Source organism: Candoia aspera, chromosome 2, assembly GCF_035149785.1.
Source record: "Candoia aspera isolate rCanAsp1 chromosome 2, rCanAsp1.hap2, whole genome shotgun sequence".
NCBI lineage: Eukaryota > Metazoa > Chordata > Lepidosauria > Squamata > Boidae > Candoia > Candoia aspera.
Genome location: NC_086154.1, coordinates 200463214 through 200488170, shown reverse-complemented (window position 1 = coordinate 200488170; position 24957 = coordinate 200463214). Strand labels below are relative to the sequence as shown.

Below are 24957 nucleotides of genomic sequence, written 5' to 3'. Positions count from 1 at the left end.
TTAATTTTATCAAAATTCAGAAGAATGAGGAACATCTGTTGTAGCTGAAGTATGCAGGCCCCCTGTTAATTTGGTCTAGCAGATGAGATGAGATACACCAACTGTATAACTGGTGAAATAGCTCAACCACAAAATTATTCTTTCCAACACAGGGGGAGGCAGACTAAAAAGATTATCAAGATTTTTTTTAATGCCAGCATTAGCTTAGCAGCTGCTAGTCTAGCCATTTGTTAAATCCTCTGTAAATAAAAATGATAGTGTTTAATAGGCACATTAAACTTTTTGAGTGGCACTTGCAAAAGTATTTTTAAAAAACTTGTAAGAATGGGTTGAAATTTTGAAACCATTTTTATGTATGGTTTAGGAATCTAAGAAAAAGGGTTGAGTTGTAATGTGTGTTTAATTTCTTGACAAACAATTATTAGCATTTACATACTCTGTAGGATTGTGCCATGAAACACTGTAAAGCATAGACGGGAATTTTGTGGGGTAGGAGAACCTGGTTACTGGCATAGATGGAAATTGTATTGTGGGTGGGGAGAACCTGGTGGCTAAATTGATACCAGGAAATTGAGGAATGCCTATTTTAGTAGATATGAAGACACAATATGAATGGGCCTGTCATGCTGCCTTAGTGTCTTGTCACACACATTCCTAGCTCACTGTTGGCACCCAGGGGTGTCTTGAATGATGACTCCCCAATGAGATAGTAAACAGTATGGCTTAGTGCAGGGTGCACAACCACAGGATGTAAACAGAAGAATTACTTACCAGCTTGGAAAGAAGGTTAACTTGGGAATATACTGTAATAAAAGCTATGTATTTGTGCATGTTGAAAAGAAGTTGCATCTCAGTTGGCTAGTTTCAAAAATTCCTACTCCTTGATTAAAAAATGCCCTTCACTCCTCCTTAAATCTGAAGTCGTGGTTGTTCTGATAATAGAAATTTATTTGTCCTTCCAGCATCAACAACAAGTGGCTCAAGCAGTGGAACGTGCCAAACAAGTGACCATGGCTGAGCTGAATGCCATCATCGGGGTACGTGGCCTTCCAGGTCTACCTCCTACAGTGTGTATAACCAGCTTTCCTTTTTTATTGCTTTTGGCAGTTTTGATGTTTTAATGTTTGATATGTAGTAATATATTTGATAGTTGATACATCATTTTAAGTATTCATTTTCTTGGCACTTGTGCATTTTTAACTGGTAGCAATACTGAAAGCTTAATTTATCAAATGATATTGCTTTATCCTATGTATTATAGACATATCTTATGTGTGGCATGGTTCTGAACTGTAAGTTAATATTTGGAGTTGGTAGGTCATAGGTTAAAAAACAAAGCCACACTCATTAGAACTGATATATATTGTTGGGATTAACAGACTTTTTGTGGTATCTGAGTCCTTCGATAGCCTGAACGTCTACATTTTTTTAAAAATAACCTTGGCATGTTATACAAATAAAGCTATTTTGTTCACATTTATAAGTGAAAAAAATGACTGGGAGAAAGAGTTAAGAAACTTTCATTTCTGCTTTTGCTTTACCATGGTGTATCATATAATCCCAATTAACATACCATGATAAGATCTATACCAATGCCATAGTTCTGTCCCAAAACAACATGATGACTTGTAGTTAAACAAAAATAGAAATAAGTATCTAACCTCTTTCTCCTGACCTCGTATAAAGAAATGAGGAAGGGTAGTAGGCAATCTTTAGGTTTGACAGAACCTCTGTACCTATCACGTTAATACAAAGTTTAGCATCATGTGCAAACTATCTGCTAATGTGTGAAAAACAAGTAGCTAACTTGCTTTGCGTTAGGAGTGTGCACCAGACATTTTCTTGTCACATAAATTAGTTTTCAGTCCTTTTACCATGCTTAAGAAATATCATTTGTATTTTTGTCCTATTGCTTCTGTAGTAGGCAAAAGAACCTGAAACAAGAAGTCCTCCTCCTTCTGATTTTTATTCATATGCAAGTACTATGAGAGATTCAAATTATTCATTTACTAGTTTATGTTAATTGCTTGTGAGAAGATGCCCTGCTGGTCTTTATAGTTCCCTCAGACACTTTGTAATGATAATTAGACATGCTGCTGTATGGATTAACAGTGCAATAGTCCAGTGACGTTTTCAAACAATGGTACCAGTTAATCCATCTGTGCTTAAAATTACATCCCAACTGGAGATGGGGGAAACACACACACACACACACACACACACACACACACACGACCGAGGGAGTATTAAAAGAATGATCCTCTGCTTGAAAACTCTCCTTTTATCAATTTCTGAATTGTAGATCTGTGGTAGCTTTGCCTGTGGTAAACTATTGGTAGTCAATTAGGTAAAATAAACTGGAAGAGTGACCTTCATTTTCTTTTAATAGCTATTCCTCCCTGCAAGTGTCAGTAGATATTTCAGCTTAAATTTTATTCAAGCAGCTTCATTACACTCCACAGATTAGCTTTGCATAAACATACCTCCCCTTTTAAACTAGGTCCTTGTTTCTCCCCCTTCTCCCATCCAGTCAACTACCCTTTTTCTAAAGTCTTTGCTTGTCTTCATGACCCCTAACTTGTCCCTATGATGTCTTAACTTGGAACTTAGTTCAGAAGTTCAACTGGGTATTTTCTCTCTGTGTGTGTAAGTTTGTTCAGCTGACATAGCTCAAAATAGCTGTTAAAATAATGGAAATGTTGATATTGGACAATGAATATTTTGTGGAGTATCTGGTTTAGAGTATATCTTTCTTCAGAGTGCTACCTTTTCCTTAATTGCTCAGAAAAACCAAGAGAACAATACTGATTCTTTTGAAGACTACTTCCAGTTGAATGACTATTGCATGCTCAGCTGTAACCCTGCTTTTTTATTCTTCTTGTATATTTTTAAAGGAACAAAACTATCATCCATTCATTTAATATGCTGATTTCATTTTAAGTGAAACATCAGCATTTTTTAAAAAGACTGCAAATGGAGGTTTGCCTCATATTCAGTAAGCTCCTCCTGAGAAGTAACTACACACTCCCTAGCAAGAACATAAGATTAGCTCTCTCACATTGGGCCATTGCCCATTTTTTTCCAGAATTTTGTTCATCAAAGTAGGGCAATCACAGGCAGGAGACTGAAGTTTGCCTTTTCTTGCAGCAGTTCCCCTGCAAATGATATTTGGAGGCATGCTACCTTAAGTCCTAAGGTAACATTCAGTTTTCAAGTCTATAGTTTTTGGTGAATCATTCCTCTGGATATATCCAACCCTCCCCCCACCTGCTTTTTTGGAAGCACTACAACATTTTGTGGAATGAACTCCATGGGTTAATTACAACCTTGTGAAGATGGACTTTTCTTTCGTCTGTTCTAAATCTCTTTCCATTGGATAACTCCTGGTCCTGCTAATTTGAGAGCAGGAAATAAACTTCTTTTGGTCCACTTTCTCCAAGCCATTCACGATTTTATACATCTCAGCCATGTCCCTCTGAATTGCAAGCATGCCTGGGATATCAGCCGTATAATAACTGAGGCATTAACGTGTCACTGCCGACTAAAATGTATAGTTATTTTTCACTGTTTGTAAACATTATGTTTTTTTATCACAGCCCAAACTTTTCCTCCAATCTAAGTGTCTTGCACAGCTGATCCAACAATTTTATTATAGTTCAAGAAGAGTTGTGCAACTGCAGTTTCCATATACACATGAATATTTCCCCAGATTGGTCCAGCAGGAGATCATTTCTTCCACTGCACATTTGTATACACAAATAATTATCCTGTGCTGCACAATAAGTTTCATGCTCTGACATGCTTGATTTGTTTGAAAGGGATTGGGTGCAGTCTGGAAAATTGGAGTAGCATAAAATTGGGCTGACAATTCACTGGACCTTTGCTCCTCTTCATTGAACATTCACTGTGTCAGCCTGTGTCCCTAGAGGGGAGGAAGCATCAGGAGTCGGTCTGTTCTTACAAGCAGCAGCTGCACTAAAGTAAACGCCAGCTCAGTTTGATAGCAGCTGTCAGTATTGTTCAGAGACCCAACTTAGTATAAAGAACAATGGTGGAGGCCATGCTCTTAAAGTGCAGTGTCTTTCAGGCTAATAAAAGAAATAGTAATTTAACAGTTTAGACATCTATTGTGAGCCTGAAAAATCATGAGAGAGTCTTTTCAAAATGCAAATAGGCTGCTGAATTCTCCGACATTAGAAGCACAAATCAAGTAGCCAGTGGCTAAGAGGGGCCTAAGATATTTGAGTTGCATGAAAGTAGAAGCAGCAGAGAGGTAAAGAGATGACCACATTGAGGGGAAAGTTAAGTATATTCCTAATAGATGTATGGAAATAGTTAAGGTATTTGTTTTTAGTGATGCTTAGTGAGGTTTAGTTGTTTTTTTAAACAGCTTTGCTGCTTGACATGAGAGATAATTCCTTCTAAATTATGCCCTTGCCTCTTCATTGAGAATGACCTACTAGTGGAAGTCTAGATCTGTATTCCCATTTGGCACAGGAATTAAGGCACAGGATGTGTGGGAAAGCTGTGTCTGAGAAACCTTCAGTGAACAAAAATGGGAAAAAAGAGTTTGCTATCAGAAAATCTATAAACTGGATCTGGAACTATGCATTTTTTAATCCAGATAGAACAAATTCTAGCCACCCTCCCCCAATGTAATGTTCTTGAGAAGTGTCAGGGTTCCTTTTCCACAACTCCTATCCAGTATTGACACCCATCTGGAAAGTTATGCAGTTAGGTAGTTGAGATTGTATATTGTTTATTAGAACACATGGTAAAAGGCTGATGGGACAGATTATGTTTACATACATAACACACATTTACTTTTGAAGGATAATGGAATTGAAAAACCTAATTTTAAAAGTTACTAAGTGAATTAGTGAATTGTTAAGTGAAGCAATCCTTCTCTTCCTTTTAAAAACTTTAACGGGAACATTACATCTCATTACATCTCAAGTGTAGTGGTAAATACTCCCTTGGTGTGGACATTTAAATGGATTTCTTAGTAAAATTTGAGGGGGAGGAAGAGGAAGAAGATAGTCAGCAGCCAGGAAAATTAAAGGAAGCTTGAACTAGAATCATAATTAGGACACACTGATAGACAATAACATCACTTTAGAAGATTGATTACAGATTTGCAGATTCTTTTTTTTAATGAACTGTAGAAATATGTCTTAAAGAGTATTTTTTGTGTTCGCAAGACTTAGGCAGGTATTGTGGGTATTTTAGTTTAGGTGATAAAGAATTTAATACTTATAGTAGGGTTTCCTCTTACCCTTTTGAGGTGTAAAAGGCTGCTTATGCTTCTGTGAAATATATCAGTTGGATTGATGGTATTGGTGAGACAGATTGAGTTGTTGGCGTCTAAAGGGCTTTCTGTCATCGCATGAGGTGATTGACTAAAGGATTAGCAAACCACTGGATTATTTTTCCTTTCCTTGGCTGTGGTATCTCTGAGACAGTAGTGTGTGAAGCTTAAGAGGATGAGGTTAACCTCTTGAGGGTTTATTATGAGTCCGTAGTTAATCTTCAGAGGGCCTATAAATTACTAGAATTTATCTTTTCCTGTAAAATAGAAATATGGGTGCAAAAATTTGCTGCTGCAGCTTCTTATTGCAAAAGTTTTGGAATCATCATTTGCAATTCTGACTTTAGTGTCAAATCTTTTGGGGTGGATGGGGAAAAGGTGTCACTGCAATGATAAAATATCAAAAGCATTTTAAAGGAGGTTAGAAAAAAGCTTAATAGTGTCTTCCTCAGCCTGATGATATCCAAATGTTTTAGGCTACAGCTACCATAATCCACAACCAAGCAAACCCCTAGCTGTTAAAATTAGAGTTGTCTGTAGGGTGTGTGTGTGAAGTGGTGGGAAAAATCAGCAAGTTGGTAGATGGAGGATTGGGATGTATAACCCATCCCTTTTGTACATGTGTCACACATTCCAGCTGCCATCTTGACGTTTTTTTACCCACCCCTATGCTGTTGGTTAATAGTGACTGAAGATTATAGGAATCTCATACTGCAGATTTAAACTCAATACAAGATATTGAACAAATGGATCTAAATTACAAAGTATGCAAAAGACAGGAGTCTGGTGTGTATTTCTTAAAACTTTGCTTTCTCCCCATGTACCTCACAGATTACATTTTAAATACAAAGCTGTGCTTGTGGATTAAGGCATAAATCATAATCTCAGGTTTGCTTCTTGATGATGGGTAGTATGAATTTAGAAATAGAAACTTGGTCAGATTATTTTAAAAAGTGCTGAAGTGCCATAACAGTCAGATATGGGAGTGAAGTACAGAAATACATAAAATAAATTTATTCAGACAACTAGGAAATCTGCCACACATCTATTCCAGAATTTCCAGTCTTTATTTCCAAGCTTTTCTCAGTTTTTTTTAAACCCATGGTGGTATGTTTTTATTCCCTATGCTAATAATTAGAAGATAGTCAGCAGTCTGGAAAATTAAAGGAAGCTTGAACTAGAATCATAATTAGGCCACACTGACAGACAATAACATCACTTTAGAAGATTGATTACAGATTTGCTGCCTGGAGGCCCTGTTTCTGGTGACTCAGTCCCTCCTTGGAGGGAATAATACCGAGTTTCTCTCACAGGGTTGCTGTGAGGAATATGCTGCGCATCTAGCAGATGAAGTCACTCGCATTTGCTACTTGTTGGACTCTAGCCTTAAGGCAGGGCCAGTGGAGGCTATGGGAGCTAAGTCTGGCATGGTTATCTGGGGGGGAGTTTGATCCAGTTGCACCTGAGGAAGTGGACAGGGCCCTTGCAGCTGCTAGTTCTGCCACTTTGTTATTAGATCTGTACCCTTCCTGGTTGGTCAAGGCTGCCCAGGAGGAGGCACATGATTGGGTCTGGGAGGCGGTTAATTCTTCTTTGAGGGAGGGGGTGGTCCCGCTGGCTCTTGAGGAGGTGGTGGTGCTCCCTCTCCTCAAGGGGCCACTGCTCGACCCAACCAGCCTGGATAGTTTTCGTCCAGTTTACAACCTCTCCTTTTTAGGGAAGGTTGTGGAGAGTGTGGTCACATGGGAGCTGCAGAGGACCCTGGATGAAGCAGATTATCTGGACCATTTTCAGTCAGGGTTCAGGCCAGGTTACAGGACTGAGACAGCATTGATCACACTCTTAGATGACCTCTGGCAGGAGCGGGATGGGGGCAGCACAACCATCCTTGCTCTTCTTGACCTCTCAGCAGCTTTTGATACCATCGATCATGGTATCCTTCTGGACTGGCTTCGGGAGTTGGGGGTGGGTGGCACAGTGTTGTGCTGGTTCTCCTCCTTCCTCCGGGATCGGTTCCAGTCGGTGTTGATGGGGGGGGCGAAAGGTCCAGCCCACGTCCCCTACTTTGTGGGATGCCTCAGGGCTCGGCTCTCTCCTCTCTCCTATTTAACATCTACATGAGGCCACTGGGGGAGGTGATCTGATGGTTTGGGGTGAGATATCATCAATATGCTGATGATACCCAGCTTTATATCTCCACTCCAGGCTGCCTGAGTGATGCCGTGGATGTCCTCTCCCAGTGCCTGGAGGCTGTAAGGGCCTGGATGGGGTGCAATGGGCTTCGACTCAACCCAAGCAAAACTGAGTGGCTTTGGGTTTGTGGGCCTTCCGGTGACAAGGTTTTCCATCATTGGTCCTGGATGGGGTTGCACTGCTCTAGATAGACACAGTGTGCAATCTGGGGGTCCTCGTAGACTCATGGCTGCTGCTGGAAGAGCAGGTGGCAGCCGTGGCTAGGAGGGCCTTTGCATGCCTTCAGGTTGTGCACCATCTGCGCCCAGAAGGCACTACCGACTGTCACTCATGCCCTGTGACCTCCCATCTGGATTACTGCAATGCGCTCTACATGGGGCTGCCCTTGAAGAGCATTCAGAAGCTTCAGCTTGTGCAGAATGCAGCTGCACAGGTAGTATATGGAGTGAATATTCGACACATGTAACACTGCTGCTACAGGAGCTGCATTGGTTACCGGTGTGCTTCCGGGTGCAATGCAAGGTGCTGGTTGTCGCCTTTAAAGCCCTTCATGGCTTGGGACTGGGTTACCTCAGGGACCATCTTCTCCCAGTTGTTTCTACATGTCCAATCTGGTAGATAGGGCATGCTACGGATCCTGTCAGCCAAAGAATGTCAGTTGGTAGGGACTAGAAAGCGTGCCTTTTCCACTGTAGTGCCTGCCTTCTGGAATATTCCCCCTTCAGATATTAGGATGTCCCCGACCCCTGTTGGCTGTAAAAACCTGGTTATGTGCTCGGGTTATCTTACATTTGCTTACTTGGCAGCCATGTACATTTATTTTGAACTTTAACTGTTTTAATTGTAGTTGTTTCTTTTACAGTTTTTTATTATTGTAAGCCGCCCAGAGTCAAGCCGCCTACTTGTTGAGATGGGCAGCTATAGAAATTAAATACATACATAAATAAATAAATTATTCCAGAAATGCAAGTCGAAATGCATCACATATAATTTTGATTTTCTAGATATAATTTATTGTATATATGAAGGGCAGATTATCATCTTGAGCTTCTGTTTTTTTCTCATCCCTTTCCCATTGAATAACAATCTCTGGAAGATTAAGATCTGATTTAAACTAGAAAATATTCCAAAGCATAAAAACAAACATTAAGTTACTCAATTATAGTTATATAACTGTGTTACAATTTTTAAATTCCTGTCCAAAGAACCAAGGCTCTTTAGGCAGCATATTTTTCTCCTTTGCTACATCAGGCTTTGACCCATGTTGCTGCATTTCTCCAGTCATCCTGGCTAAAAGCATATTTGGCTAGTAGTGATGCTACTCTGAAGTGGGATTTAAAGGTCACCTAGCTGAATTATATTTGCAAGTATAATAATAAAGGAATATTTTTAATAAAATTTTATTAAGTTTCAAGACAAAGATAAAAACTACGAAAAAACAAAAAAACTACAAAAAAAGAAAAATAAACTAAAGAAGATGTGAAAACACAAGAGAGTTTTTTTTTTTTTCAAAATTACAAAAAGATGTGGCTTCCAACTTTTAACAGCAAGGGTATACAAAAATTTCCATAATCTCTTACTTTATATTAAACCAAAACCACATTATTTCTATAAGTCATTCCACTTTAGCACATAAAAATCACTAAGTACGGTTACTCCTCCCCCTTATATTAAAAAAAAAATCATATAGACCTCCTAAACAACTCAGCCCCTCCAAAATAACACATACTTAATTATTCCCCTCCTACTACTATTCTATATATTTTTGTCTACTATAATAAAAATCAAATTGAAAAGCACATAAATTGTCTGCCATTATACTTAATAGTTAACATCAGTCAAACCCTTAAAACAAACCAGATAAACATTCTTTAAGCCTTATCCTACTTCAAAATAAACCAGAGTATTTACATATCCCCACAATTTGTCTTGGAAAAATCAAACAGCCCAACTGCCCCCCTCAAAAATTTCAGCTTCTCCTCCAAAAACCTCCTATACATAATGACCCCTTCTTTTTCATGGCATTCCACCAGGAAGTCAATTTCACTTATTGCTTGCAGATCTCTTTCTCCCTTAAATTTCTCCAACTTGACTATCAAATCTTCATCCAGCATCTCAGTAGAAATCCCAATCTCACTCTTAGAAGAAACATTTCTATCACTGTTGAATTCCTCGATTTCATCTACCACATCCCCAACCTGATGGCACATTTTAGATCTCATATTTTCTACAAAGTTCTGAATATTTTGCATAAAAGCTTGGTAGAAGTCAGAAGAAACCTGTTTAAAATCTTGGTGGAAGTCAGAAAAAATCTGTTTAAAATCTTCCATGTCTCACGCAGTAGATTATGGTGTCCCCTAGGAGCTTAACCAGTGAAAGTCGAAGATCTGGAAAAGTTCTGAAATGTATTTACACAAGTGAAAGTGAGATAAGCAGACGGTTCCCAAGGGAAAGTAGAAGCAGGAAGCTGAAGGTTCAAATCAGCCGATTTGGAAAATGCTAATATCTTCAAATTTAATACAAAAACAATAACAGGAAGACAATTATTTACTCTTAATCCTCCTTTATATTTGGAAGGGAAACAAAGTCCAAAACTTAAAGAATTTTTAAAAAGTAATCCCAAAAATAACGATAAGCAGCAAGACAGCCAGCTTCTCCTTGCTGTAGAAAGCCTCTCTTAGGGTATACATTCATTCTCTCTCTCTCTCTCTCTCTCTCTCTATATATATATATATATATATATATATATATATAAAAAAAAAATTAATTGGTGGTTTAGAAATGGGGTGGCCCTTTAAGGCTACAGCGTGGCTTGGAAAATGATGACAGCCCCGCCTCCCAGCTAAAAGCTCTTACCAGTCGAACATGAAATGCTGTTTGCGAACTTCTGGCTACAAGCAGCCATCCGGAGGACAGATGGGATGATTCCAGCGTTCTCCTTTATCCAGAGAATGTTTCTGGGCTTCAAGAAAACCTGCCTGAGCCCGAAAAAAGTTGCCCTGTTGTCAGCTCCGCCCACTTAGCCCGTGGGCACAGCTGTTCAGTCTGCCATTCCCTACCAGAAGCCTGAATAATAAAGGAACGTCTTCTTGAATTGTATAACTTACTTTAAGTATTATTTTTCTCCTTTTCAGAAAATACGCTGCTTTCTTGATCTAGGATATGTTTTTAAATTCATTAATTAAATTAGTTATATTAAAGTTTTGGGGCGCCAGTATCATGATGTGCTAGTTAAAAGGTTATTCAAGGAAGCAAGTAGTATAACTTGAGAACTTTCCTAGTTGCACCCAATTTTTTGCACCCAAGTTTTCACACTAAAAAAACCCTTTTTTGTAAACATTGATCAACCCCCTTTTTTCATTGGCATCCTTTTGTTTTATTCTAACTAAATACAGCATGATGAGAGTCAGTTTGGTGTAGTGGTTAAGGCATCAGGCTAGAAACCGGGAGACCATGAGTCTAATCTTGCCTTGGGCACAAAGCCAGCTGGGTGACTTTGGGCCAGTCACTCTCTCTCAGCCCTAGGAAGGAAGTGATGGCATATCACTTCTGAAAAACCTTTCCAAGAAAACTGCAGGGACTTGTCCAGGCAGTCTCCAAGAATTGGACATGATTGAATGGATTAAAAACAATGCAGCATATTATCAGAGCCACAGTGTTAATTTTGAATTCTAAAGGGGGGAAGAGCATTAACTATTAACATCTTCCTTAAGGAGGAATACTATACATGCACTTTACTAGGAGTAGGAAAGATACAGTTCATTGATCCACGTGCTTTGTATATAGTATGTTACAACTTCAATCTTAGTAATTCCAAATGAAAAAGAATAATTGAATAGGTGACAGGGAAAAAAAGACTCCTCCACTTAACAGCCTGGACAGAAACTGCCAGTTGCAGCAAACAATACTGTAGTGAGTGGGAAAAATAAATACTGAACTAGTATAAGACAACTTATACAGACTCCTGCATTATTTTCATGAAGCCTAAAAATAGAAATACCTGTAATGAACCTTCCTAATAGTAGGGCTTAGAAATGTTTCTGACATTCATTGCAGTAACGGCTTAAATATTTGGAATTGAAGTTTGACTACTTCACCTTCCTTGTGCATGGGGCAGAGAACACAACTGGCCTAGTACACATTTAGTTGTTGTAGATATAGCTGTCTGTTTCACATGATTAAAACTAAAGAATTCCTTTAACCATATAAGCTACTATACAAGGTTTTGTGTACCATATTTGTTTGTTTGTTTTCTATCCCTCCTTTATTATTTTTATTACGCGAACATACCTAATGCTCCTTCTTCCTCCTATTTTCCCCACAACAGCAACCCTGTGAGGTGAGTTGGGCTGAGAGTGAGTGACTGGCCCAAAGTCACCCAGCCAGCGTTCATGCCTAAGGCAGGACTAGAACACACAGTCTCCTGGTTTCTAGCCCATTGCCTTAACCACTAATGCAACACATGGTTGATATCACATCCATTTCTTCATAACTGAATTAATGATGCTGTTGTGACTCTTTCACCCCCAAATAAGTGGTAATAGTTGCATGTTTTCACATTGAATCATTGTCCAATTTGACTTGTGAATATGAAGTTCAGAACACTGAAAAAAAGAAGTATCTCTTACTCTGATTTATAAAATATTTATAACAAATCTTCCGCCCATGCATCCAACTCTTAGACACATACTGTTTCTGCCAAAGAGATCAGGAAGTTTTCCAATTAACTATATTTTGCATTTTTTTTCTGAATTAGGAAACTATGCTTGACAGTTTTGCAATAAGCTAGGGTTAGAAATGATATTCAAGACATGGTCTAATATACTGGGTTGTTCTGAATCTGCTAAACATAGTTTCCTGGTTCATATGAAATTGCAAATCTAGTTGACTGGAAGACTTTTGATTTGTCTGTTGTAGTAGTCAAAGTGCCTTCGTATGCAGCCAAAAGATGAATAAACATGTAAGTTCAGTCTGATCATCTAAATGCAACCTCTCCAGCTGAGATGGGATCATCTAAATTCATCCTCTGTATCAATAGTGAAACCTATTTGCTGTAATTTTCATTCTGTATATGCACAAATGTCCAAGCGCCAGAATGCCAATTTTATTGACACTGCAGTTCATAGCAAGGAGGAGGAAAAAAACAGTCACTTCTTTAAAAAGAAAAGTCTTCTCCAACACGCAAGAATGTTTTACTATCACATTGTAAAGTTGAACTGCAGACTCCTGTTTGAATGCAGACTCCTGTTCAATCTTTTTATAACACAAATTAAGAACCAAGGCTGGACTTTGCTGATGGCAAAATATTGTTTATTTTATAAATACAATTTTAATTTTAGGATTTGAGTTCATTTCTATGAGTTGAAAGTTGGATTCTCTTTTACAAATAACATTGTAAGCATTAATGAACACACCTAAAATCATGTTATATTTCCAACGTATTTTTGTACAGTATTTAAAGCACTTACCTTCAAATTTATAGTCTAAAACTTATGAGTGATACAAATGAGAGAGAGAGAAAAGGAGGAAATAAATTTATTAATTATTGTAAGCTGGCTTGAGAATTCATACAGACCAAAAGATAGAAGATAAACTCTGGAGAACCAGTTGGAATGGTAGCCACTGAGGGAAAGGAGACGAAGGTCCTAGTACTTCAACAGAGCTGATACAGTTGTCTTGCTTCCCTTTAAGTATGATATATTATTCAATTGCTCCCCTGGAATCTGCATGCTGGTTCAGCTTGCACAATAATATCTCAGTTTACTAAATGAAGACAAAATGAGCCTTTTACCTGTGCATTACTCCTTCAGTAAGAATAGTTTCCAATTGATTATAGTTTTTCCAAACCACAGATGTTTGATATTAGGTCCTGGCTTGTTCTGAAACTGGTAATTATAGTTTCTCAGTTTTGAGAAAAATGAGAAATTATGGCTAACTCACGACCACCTGATGAAATATGCAGCCTTTTGTGCCACACTGAATTGGATTTTCAGCACTCTTTCACCCTTCAACCACATCTTTTTGTTTGTTTGTTTGTTTGAATACACAAAAAGCTTCAACTAGAAATTCCTTTTAAAAAGTAGAAAACAAAAGTGTTTTCAGCCTTGCTCACTAATAAATGAGATGGGTGTGTGCAGCAGCCATTGTATCCTATTTTCCACACTGCATAGTAAGTGAGGGTTACTGTATGTGTCCTGATCAGCACTAAGTTCCTTCACACATTAATATGTGTACAGAATCCTCTCACATATTGTTCAGATGTCAGGTGGATGACAGGTAAGGAGTGGAATCTGTGCATGCTGTGGGAAATTCCTTCATATGCTCTTTCAGCATATGTATTTGTCAGCTGCTTAGAGGTGAAATAATTGAAGTGACATAAAAGTATTCATAATAAAAATATGTTCGAGTTCTCCGTTGCATGCAGAACATTTCAAATAGGTAGTAGCTATATGAAAGAGGTCTATTACACATGGTAAATTCTCCATATTAAATGTTAGATCCCGCTGCCCTGACCCTTGTATCTATGTACTATAAGTCTACACTGATGAATTGTAAAAAAGCTGGCAGGTGGGTAGCCCACTCAGCTTCTTTTTTGATTCTTTGTCTGCATAATCAGAAGATCCATGTCTTATTTCCATGTTACTTCTGTGAGTTTTTTCCTATGGAATGGTGCCCCCTGCTTCCTGGACATGCTGGTAGGGGAATTTTGGGAGATGAAGTCCACACATCGGAAAGTTGTCAAGGTTGAGAAACACTGCCTAAATGATCTTGGAGCTTCAAACAACAGTTGTGTAAAACCATGTCTGAGTTCTCCTGACCTTGAATTGAGGGTGGCATGGCAGAGCTCACAGCTGTGTTAATTTTATGATCTATTTAAATTATGAAAAAAATAGAATTCCTGTATTTTATTTGCTAGGTGCCAATTTGTTTATAAAAGTATATCATACCTATTGTTTGAAGAGATGCTTCTGTTGAGAAAAGAGCATAAATTGTGCTCAGCTTTGTTCTGCATGGCAGAGCTGTTACCTGTTGCTGTCATTAAGAAAGGGGATGTACAGGAGAGGGGGTAGAAAGACAGTAGCTGACATGAAAAGAAAAAAAATACTATTTCAGAAGTCCTTTGCTAGAATGCAAGAGTACATCTAGACATTGTAGAAATATTGATGTAAATATAAATATATATTTTATAGTACTTATCATATGAAAGTGTTTTATAATACATGTTCTCAGAATGACTGCATGGATTGGGTTAGCTTTATGGTGATAGGAAACACTGCTGAAATGATTAAACAGCCCAAAGCTAATGAATGTGGTTGAGACAGATTTTAAATTTGTGTTCCCTGGTTGCCAGACAAAATTTAACTGAATCCAATTTTAATAACTCAGAAAAGCAGGTGTTTCACCTAAAGTTCTTGATCTAAGGTACACACAGAAGAAACATGCACTTTCCTTTAAGTGCCCGTAACATTCTGTTAAATGTTATGCTCTTATTTGTAAGGACAGTACTAATTATTATCTTTTTCTTTTTTAAAAATCAGTAAGTACTAACCTATAGAGGTGATAAATGTCATTGATATGATTGTACCATGTGTCAAACACAGGACCTGGTAATGCTATCAGCTCTTGAGAGTTGCAGCTTGGCTGAAGTCATACTGCAGAGACCCATGCTTACAAATGTAAGCACTTTGAACAATTCTTTCAAATTGGAAAGGGTTAAGTAGACCTTCTGGCTGCTAAGATACAAGGTGTGGGCTGCAATTCTGTGTATCGACCTTCTCCAACCTGGCACTAACTAGATACATTGGGAATTCTCAAATCCCAGTCTCAGCCCACCTGGAGAGAGTGCCAAGTTGGGGAAGGCTGTAATATATGCTTATCTGGAAGTATGTGTCATTGTTCACAGAAGGGCTTATTTCTGAGAAGATAAATAGTAACTTGAAGCCTTGCAGCTTAAGTCAATCTCTTGCCTTCTGTTTGGAGCTCAGTCAAATTGGTTATATTATCCGTGGGGTTAACATTCAAACTGGGGGTAGACTGGAAGGGGAAAATGTAAATATTCTCTATGTATGTATAACTGCATGTACTAGCCTTCTCCAAACAAGGCACCTTCCAGATATATGAGTTTCAGAATTCTCAGTAGTGATCATATGGCTGGGGGGTTCCGAGACATGAAGTCTGCACATCTGGAGGGCATCCAGGCTGGAGAAGGCTAGCATATATTGTGATCTGGCCGAGATCATTCTGATGATCTACTGAATTTTGGGATAGGTACATAGATTTGAAACTGTTGAAGTAAATCTCAAATGTAGTGCCCTGAGGGTAAGACTAATCAGATCAACACTTTGTTTGTATTCTGTCAGTTATAATGTCAAGCATACACTGAAGACAAGAAAGAAGTGAAAAGAACGCTTGTTTGGTCACTTTTCCAACTGGTGATTCACTATTGGAAACATTCCTAGTAGAAGCTGCAACAGAGACTTACTTTAGATAGCGCCCTTTTATGTTGTTGGTTTTCATCTTTATTTGAAGCAGTTGTGAAAACAAGCTTTTGGGGACAGGAAGGTGAGAGCCAATGATATCTCTGTTTGCACTAATTTTTTAAATACAGAGGTGGATTTAAAGAGGTGCCAGCTACCCTCCAGAGTCTAGACTACACAAATCTGTTAGTTGGGGTATAGATTAAATTGCATGGCTTAGTTCTGTAATACAAAAGAGAATAAATATCCAAGGCAATATTCTCACGGTTGTGAAACTTAGCACAGGGTGATTACCTAGACCAGGCTGAAGCAGAGTAGGCTTTGAGACAAGTAGTACTGTGTCTAGCTGGCTAACCAGTCCCTTTCTTTCCTTCCTTCTTTCCTTCAAATTGCCTGCTCTGTGTGCTGCTTCTGTCTGGAAATACCCCAATGAATAACAGCAACAGCAGTTGCAGGCTCAGCATCTCTCTCATGGCCATGGACCTCCAGTGCCTCTTACTCCACACCCATCAGGGCTCCAGCCTCCTGGGATCCCTCCGCTCGGAAGCAGTGCTGGCCTTCTTGCCCTCTCAAGTGCTCTGGGTGGGCAGTCTCACTTGGCAATAAAAGATGACAAGAAGCATCACGATGCAGACCACCACAGAGGTGAGAGGCATGGAAAGCCTGATTAGGACATTGTCAAATGAGTGTTCGCATATTGCTGAAAATTGTGGGCATCTCTAAAGAAACTGAGCTATTTAGAATGAAAGCCAAGAACAATTATAATGCCAGACTTTAAGAATCAATGTTCTGCGTTTGTACCACTGAAACAAAATTTAGCTTGAGGTTCTTAGTTTTTGAACCTGGAGTTCACTAGGGATCTCCTGCTTTGATGAAATGCAGGGCATTTTGACATCCCTACAGATGCTTAGTTGTAACCTCAGTGGCCAGCACAATATTGTGGATGATTATTGAACAGAATAAGTGGGCAATATTTTTGTTTCTTTTTTATTAAATAAAGTAATCTTTAATGGAAAGGGGGCAAGGGGGTGAGAGGGTAGGCAAATGAAGAATAAAAATTGGAGTTGAATGAGTTGAAAGTTTTAAGCATTGCACCTTTTTTGTAGTTTTGTTTAGGACACCTTTAAATATTGGGCAAATTGCACTTGAATAATTTTTGAAGAATAAAAATTAACTTATTCTGTTATGGAAAGAACTAGGCCTTGTGTATGGTTAAACTGTAAATCATGTTTACAAAATGTAATTTTCAGGAAATCACTGTATTAGGAATGTGCAATGACTTATATAAATAAAAGCCATTTTAAAACTGTTTGCGGCTTGTGTTCTAATTTCTCCCCCCTTTTTTTATTTCTGTTCTTGCCTCTGTGTCTGAACGGGCATGTCTGTGCATTTCTTGGTTACTACGGGAACAGACAGAGATCCAGGCACAGTAAGTACCAATATTCCTGCTAATGTTAACGTTTTCATTGTTACAGTAGTTGATAGCCTAGATAGTCACATTTTCTTCCCTGTAGACTTATCTGCTGCTTCTCTCCTAGTTTAGATAATGGTCACAGTTTCTCCTGTTTGGATGCTTTGTTGGAAGAATTAAAATTTAATATTTATTTTGAATAGCCTATGTGGCAATGGTGGTAAGGGATGAGGGATAAAATCCCTACAAATGGTCTGGTTTCAGATAGCAGCTTTGCTAATTCCTATTTAACTATTTACTATTTATAAGTAACTATTTACTATAGTTACGTATAGTATGTACTTGGAAAACAAGGTGAGCCGTTATATGGCAGTCACGAGGAATGAAATTTTTTTATAATTTTATCTTCACAAACCTGACTGTTAAGTATGTGATCAGACATTACACAAGATAAATTAAAAAAATAAATGTCTTGTTATGCATAGTTTGTAATACCCTTTTGGAGAGTCCTACTGATTTAAAATATATTCAGAACAATAATATATGCTGGAATACTCCCATGTTGTCTTGTAAAATTCATTAGCAACATAGAACAATGCTATTAAAGGGATATCGGAAGTCCTTTCTTTTTTCTTTTTTGGCCTCATATTGATAACAAATGTATGGTAGTTACACCACCTGGAGAGTTACTATATTGAATAGCATTTTATATTGTTTTGTAAATTTGATTTTCTTATACCCCTTGCAGTGGGATTTCTCAGAGCCTTTGCTGTGGTTTGAAAGTGGTTTGTGAGAGACAAAATTAATGTGTTTCTCTCTCTTCAGATACTTTTTTCAGAGTAGAAACAATGCTGAATTTTAAAGTGTGGGATTTTAAAAAGCAAATCAAGATTTTATGAGTACACATCCTATTAAAGCTGCTCTGTAAGGTTTTTCATCATCCTCATCATATCATCATTCAGGGTCACTCTGATTCCATAGTGACTCTGGGCAGTTTACAAATAAAAATTAAAACAAAAGATGTACGAAGAAAAACAAGATACCTGTAAATGTTAGGAACTATTGTTTGTTTCCTAAAGAAGTAACTGATCAGATGAGGCAGGCGAAAAAGGGAGGTAGTTATGCATATCATCTTGCATGGGTAGGTAGGCTTCTCCACCCATATGGCTTGGATTCTGAGGTTGCTCCTGAGAGAGAAGTGAAGGTGGTAAGTTCTACTCATTTCCCCTTTCTTTTACACTCTCTTGTATCTCAGAAAATCTGTTCAAGGTGTGATAATGGGCTGTTACAGGAAAATAGAGCTTTCCAACCTTGTCTTGCCTTTTTATGATTTGGGCATCCTTCTGGACTCATGGATCCTGCTTGAGCAGCAGGTGGAAGCCATGGCTAGAGGGGCCTCTGTCCAGGTTTGGCTATGCCAATTGCAGCCATACCTGCTGCAGAGGGACCTGGCTACAGTAACTCATGCCCTCATTACCAACCAGCTAGACTATAGCAGTATACATAGGGCTGCTTTTGAGCTCTACTCAGAAACTATAGTTGGTCCAGAATGCAGGGCCCCATGTGCTAATTGGCATCCAATGCTGGGACCATGTAATACCTGTATTATGGGTTCTGCACTAGCTACCAGTTAGTTTCTGGATACAGTTTAAAGTGCTCATGAAGCCCTTTATGGCTTGGCATCTGGGTGCCTGCAAAATCACCTACTCCCACCTGAATCAGCCCAACCTGTTGGATCACGCAAAGGGAAACTCCTTGTAATTCTCCAGTTCCAAGAAATGATGAGGGTTGCTCTTCAGTAGTAATGCTGATGCTTTGGGACAGTTTCCTGATAGAGGTAAGAGCAGCTTCCCTTTTAATTACTTTCAGAAGGATTTTAGACATTTAACACCCAGTCTCCAGCCTCTCTTTCAACTAAACAGCGCTCTAGAACAAATGAGTAATCTGGATCTTTTTCAGTCAGGGTTTAAACTATTTCAAACACCTTTCTTGTGTGTGAAACAAACATTGATGTTATTTTTTATTTTACTATTGTTAGTTATTTTGGTTGGTTGTATTTGGTTCTCTCAATCTCTCCCTTTCTCTCTCATATATTGTGGATGTTTTAATGTCTTTTATCATGTCAGCAGGAGCCAGTTAGGTGTAGTAGTTAAGGCACTGGGCTAGAAATTGGGAGACCATGAGTTCTAGTCCCACCTGAGGCACAAAATCAGCTGGGTGACCTCAGGCCAGTCAGTCTCTCTCAGCCCTAGGAAAGAGGCAATAGCAAACCACTTCTGAAATCTTGCCAAGAAAATTCCAAGGGCTTGTCCAGGCAGTTGCCAGGAGTCAAGACTGATTCGAAGGGACCAAAATGATGATGATGATGGTGGTGATGATGATGATGATGATGATGATGGTGATGTTAGCTGCTTAGAGTTGCCAGATTGCAGCAGGAGATAGACATAGACATATAAAGTTAGACTAGTAAGGGAAGGCAATACTAAGGAATAAATCCCTATTCCATTATTCTTTAAACTAGTTGCCTTGAATATAAAAGTGGTTTGTTAAGAAAAATGACAAACTGTAGAACTCCAACATTTACTTTACTAAGGAATTTTTATTTATTTATTTATCAAATTTATCACCGCCCGTCTCCCCCACAAGGAGGAGATAATAGCAGTCAACTGAATATATACTTTGAGTGTTGTTGTTTTTAGTGCGTTTCTGGATATTATAGCACATTTCGAGCATATTCCAAATATTTGGAATATTTCCCCCTACAGCAGTACTATAGTATAAAATGTGACAAAAGGAACATGTCTCAGCCTGGCACTCTTCTAATGTGCTGGACTATAGTTTCTCATTGGTCATGCTAGCTGGACATTCTGGCTAGCTTGGGGAATGCTGATGTGGGGAAAATGTACTAAATGGTCTGTAATAAAGAGATAACATTATATGCTGTGAAGAATATCAACAGGAGATTTCAGCTGTGTATTCCCCAATGCATCTATGTTATTGTGATAACTTGTGTAAAGGCCTCCTATCAATCTTTTTTTCCCCTTAACTACCACTGTAGCATGAAAAAAATTGTTTAGGCTAACACTGTACATAAGAATGGTAGTTTCTTCTTAGATCAGATGTTTTTGGCACTGAAAGCAAATCAAGTGAAATAAAATAAAACATAAATACAAATCACCAAATTATCTTAAGTGATTCTCCATACTTACATATTCCATTCGTTTCTTTGTTGCTTTTCAAGATGATGACTTATAATTAAATAGCTAACTATTCAAAGCATTCTAAGTTACTGCGGCAATTTTAAAATAAATATATTACAAGAAAAATACAGTTTCCAATTTCTAAGGTATACGACCTTTTCAGTTAAAAGCAACAGAGGACAAGTATTTTTTAAAGGCTGCTTTATAAAGATCAAAATTAGAGATAGGTACCTGCCTCTTTCTCTCCAAGGGGCATTCATACATTGGGGGCCATTGCTAAGACTACCACTTAAATATTCCCTACTTGGGATGAGTTCTGTAAGTCTACAGACTGATCTTGAGGAAGCTAAGAAAGTAGGATGTAGTTAATATTTGGATAGGAGGCCTCCAGGAATTCTAGGTTGTAGACTAGACTGGGAAGTCAAAAAATATCTTGGAAGAAGCCTGTATAGCTGACTGCCTGCCTTTCTATTTTCCTTTCTTCTCTGGTGAGCACTCAAGGCAGCTAACCAAATTTAAAACAAAAATGATACAAAAATACTGATTAAAATGAATAATATTAAAATCATTGATTGGTCAAAAATTTGGTGAAAGAGGTGCTTCTTTACACTGTTCCTAAATACTGATAGTACAACTTCCAAGAGAGTGCATTCCATAACCTGGGAAGAACACAGCAGAAAGCCTTCTTCTGGGTTCCAGAAAGATGAAATTTTAATAGCAGGAACATCTGCTGGCTGCTTCCGTTGATTTAAACTACAAGACAGATTTATAACAGGAGAGGTGGTCCATTAGGTAATCAGGCCTTAAGCCATTAAAGGTCAATACCAACACCATAAATAGTGCACAGTTGACAACCAGTGCAGATCATTCAGTACAGGAACCATATGATCGCTGTTTCTTGCATAGGTCAGCAGCCTAGCTATTACATTTTCACCAGTTGCAACTACTAGGCTCTTTTTAATAGTAGCTGCATGAAGAGTACATTGTACGAGCCAAGACAGGATGTATCTGGGGCAAAAATAATCAACACCAAATCTGATCAGCTCAGGAAGGATGGCTGGAACACTAGAAGTAATTGTTTGAAGGTATGCCTTGTCACACCTGTCTTCTCTGGATTTAATTTCACCTTGTTCTTTTGCATCCAATTATATGGTGAATCATGTAGTTGCCAGGTGTCAAGCTTGACTCAAAGGAAACCTTCCTTAAACAGAGCTTCCTCCCTTTTTCTTTTCCTTCTAGTTACATCTTCCTCTTGTCTCATCCCCATCCCTAATTTTGATCCTCCTCCTCCTCTTTTGCTGGAAGGCAGGATAGCAATATTTGTGTGTGTTGTGTATATATGAGAATGGTTAGTATAGGTAACCAGGACTTTCTTGCTTCCTTATTTATAGGCAATTAATTTTAATTAGTTGTTATTATTGTATATAACCACAAACATGCACATAGTGTATATAAAAGTGTCACATGGACACATTCATTGAAGTGTGAGGGGAATCACAAGGATTGGTTTTAGGTGGAGATGGCAACCTAGACCAATAAATTGGGGAAGATGGGCACTGCATAGGAACTAGAGGTAGTCCTTGACCTATGACCACAATAGGTACTGGAAAATTCATCATTAAGCAGTGTGGTTGTTAAGCGAGGCATGCAATCACACCCGATTTTATGAATTTTTTTGTGGTGGTGAAGTGAATCACATGGCCATTAAGCAAATCATGCAGTTGTTAAATGGATCACATGGTTCCCCATTGATTTTGCTTGTTGGAAACTGGCTGGGAAGGTTGCAAATGCCGATCTCGTGACCTCGGGACACTGCTATCATAAATACATGCTGGTTGCCAAGCGCCTGAATTTTGATCATGTGGGGACTCTGCAACAGTCATAAGTAAGTCATTTTTTTTCAGTGCTGTTGTAACTTCGAACAGTCACTAAACAAATGGTTGTAAGTTGAGGACTACCTGTAAAGTATTTCATTGGTTTTGTTTTGTTTTGTTTTGTTTTGTTTTGCTGTGTCATCCTAAATGCACAGTCATCTTCACTTTGGATAAATATGCTATAAACTAACACAATTAAGACTACCACCCATGTTATGAGAATTTTAAAACGGCCTAGAAGAATTAAAATCAAGTTGGCTAGTAAGTCGGTCTATGAAATCTTCTAGAGACCGTGAGTTCAGGCACTGGAAAATCAGCTGAGACAAAAGTTTCCACAAATAGAGAACGCTGATTGCCCTCAAGCCCTATGGAGCATTAATGTCAGAAATTTTCCAAGTTGAAATGCACTGCAGTTAAGCTGGAAGAAAATTGGCTCAGGTGTGCAAAGAGGACATCGGTGTGTGATCATGGGAGCATGGTATCAATGCAAGACCAAGTACTGAATCTCTCTGTGGAAATATCCCGTATCACTGGATTCAAAAACAACATGGAATGAGTGGTTTGGAATCTGCCCTCCTTCAGAAATGTAGGTTATATCCACAAATTGCCATTATTCCATATTTTATTTATTTATTAAATTTATATAGCTGACCATCTCACATATGTCAGACCAGGTGCCAGAGACTCAACAGTGTACAGATGTCTTCTATAGTATTTCTTATATCCAAGAGGCCGTTTTCCCCCCCAAAGGACAACATTCATTCTAATTTCAAAAGACGCTTTTTAGATCCTGATTGCATATGTCATAACCATTGGTATGAATCTATTAACACAACTTAATGATTTCCAGGTATAGTGGATTGCAATTTCCATTACAGAATTTTACCATATTTGGAGGACACAAAGTTAGGCAAGGTTTATATAGTTCGGCTTAAGCAGCTACATGGAATCAGTGGGTTCAAAGTTTGCCTGTCTTGATATAAAAAGATCAACTTCAGGAAGTAGATTGCATACTGGAGAACATTATCAATATTGTATCTTTATATTTGGATTTTCCATTTCTCCCAGGATGTCTGCCAAGGCATTAGTCATTAAGTTTTCTTGACTGAGAAAACTACATTTATATATACTAGCATAGAGATCTTATCAGAGCTGTGTCCACAAGGAAAGTACATGTGGCTGTTATAAAAATGATGGAGTTCTGACACATAATTTCCTCTTCAGTTGGGGAAAAATGATAATTAAACTGAAATAAAGCCTACAATTTCTGTCAATGATTTTATAGTGTGGAAGCACAATTTCTGATGCACAAATAGAAAAAATAGGTTCCTAACTCCCATAGATGAAGTCAGGGCAGACAATCTGCCCAAATGAAGATGTTGAAAATCTTCTAGGATGCAGTAGATTAATTCATTAAATCATCCCATGGGAACCTGTGTATCCCTCAAATCTCTCTCTTAGTTCCTTGCCTACTATCGGAACGTAATAGACAATGCAGCATGGAAAGTGTATCTGTCTTAGAGCATGGAGTCTGGTCTGTTAGGAGGAGGCATCTTGGGGCAAAATAAGATCACCTGAACTGTGGATTTTAATCTGAACTCAACAAATTAATTGAGTTTAAGGTAGGTCTTCTGTAATTGCATGTGTGTGTGTAAGTGAGCGTGGAAACCAGTATGCCAATACATTTGGTTAACATGGCTTCCATCACATCCATAAACAAACAGGAAATAGATCACGGAACCCTAGCAATAATATGAGAACGGCAGTTCTGCCTAGCTTAATGTTGTGCTACTCCAGGAACAAAGGCATAATTCTGCAAGACTGAGTTGCAGTGTTGTTGCTCATGGTGCCTGATCTTTCAGTGGTGTTTTTAAAAAGTTCAGCTGCAGATCTTCATTCCTGAAAATAATCTGTGATGCCATTGACTTAAAATGTGGATGAATAGATGTAAAGTAAGTGTTTGTGTGTGTGTTGGAAGTGGGGATCTTAGATGCATGAAGTGAGGCAAATGAGCTCTTTTCATAATGAGAACTGAACAGCAGGGCAGTAGACCTGAAGTGTAATGCCATATGCAGATTCATGCCAGTATATTGCAGTAATAGCTTATAAGCAACTTCAAACGGACATTACATACGGAGTGACTGTTTTTACGATAAGCAGATTGCACGTTTAGGAAATATTAAATGCTATCCATGGTGAAATATTAAACTTCTCCCTTCTGTCCTCTGCAAAAACCATCAATATTAGCACTGCCACTTAAAATAGGTGTAGCTTTTAACATCTTCCTGGCATACATTCAGTATGGGTCATGGGCCATGCAGTGCCATGGAGCCGGATGACTAGTGAAACAGTTTTTTTTAGCTTCCTGAAAATCTTTGTACCCTGATAAAGGATGAGAACTTTCTGAAATGACCTCTGCTGTAAGCCTCTCAAGTGCCATTATCATTCTTGGTTCTGATTTTATGGGGGAAAGCAGTTTTATCTTGAATAGAGG

At 38.4% G+C, this 24957-nt stretch overlaps 1 protein-coding gene across 4 annotated transcripts in view; it reads left to right on the top strand.

Moving 5' to 3' along the window:
• Window positions 1-24957, top strand: part of LOC134491423 (transducin-like enhancer protein 1) — an 88125-nt gene that overhangs the window by 20175 nt on the left and 42993 nt on the right. The window contains exons 6-9 of one of the 4 annotated variants that reach the window (XM_063295175.1): window positions 963-1037; window positions 15103-15177; window positions 16419-16623; window positions 17391-17407. In XM_063295175.1, coding sequence (XP_063151245.1) covers window positions 963-1037; window positions 15103-15177; window positions 16419-16623; window positions 17391-17407 — 372 coding nt within the window. Of the gene's footprint in view, window positions 1-962; window positions 1068-15102; window positions 15178-16418; window positions 16624-17390; window positions 17408-24957 lie in introns of all 4 variants that reach the window. The other 3 variants (XM_063295174.1, XM_063295176.1, XM_063295177.1) reach the window with 3 other exon arrangements.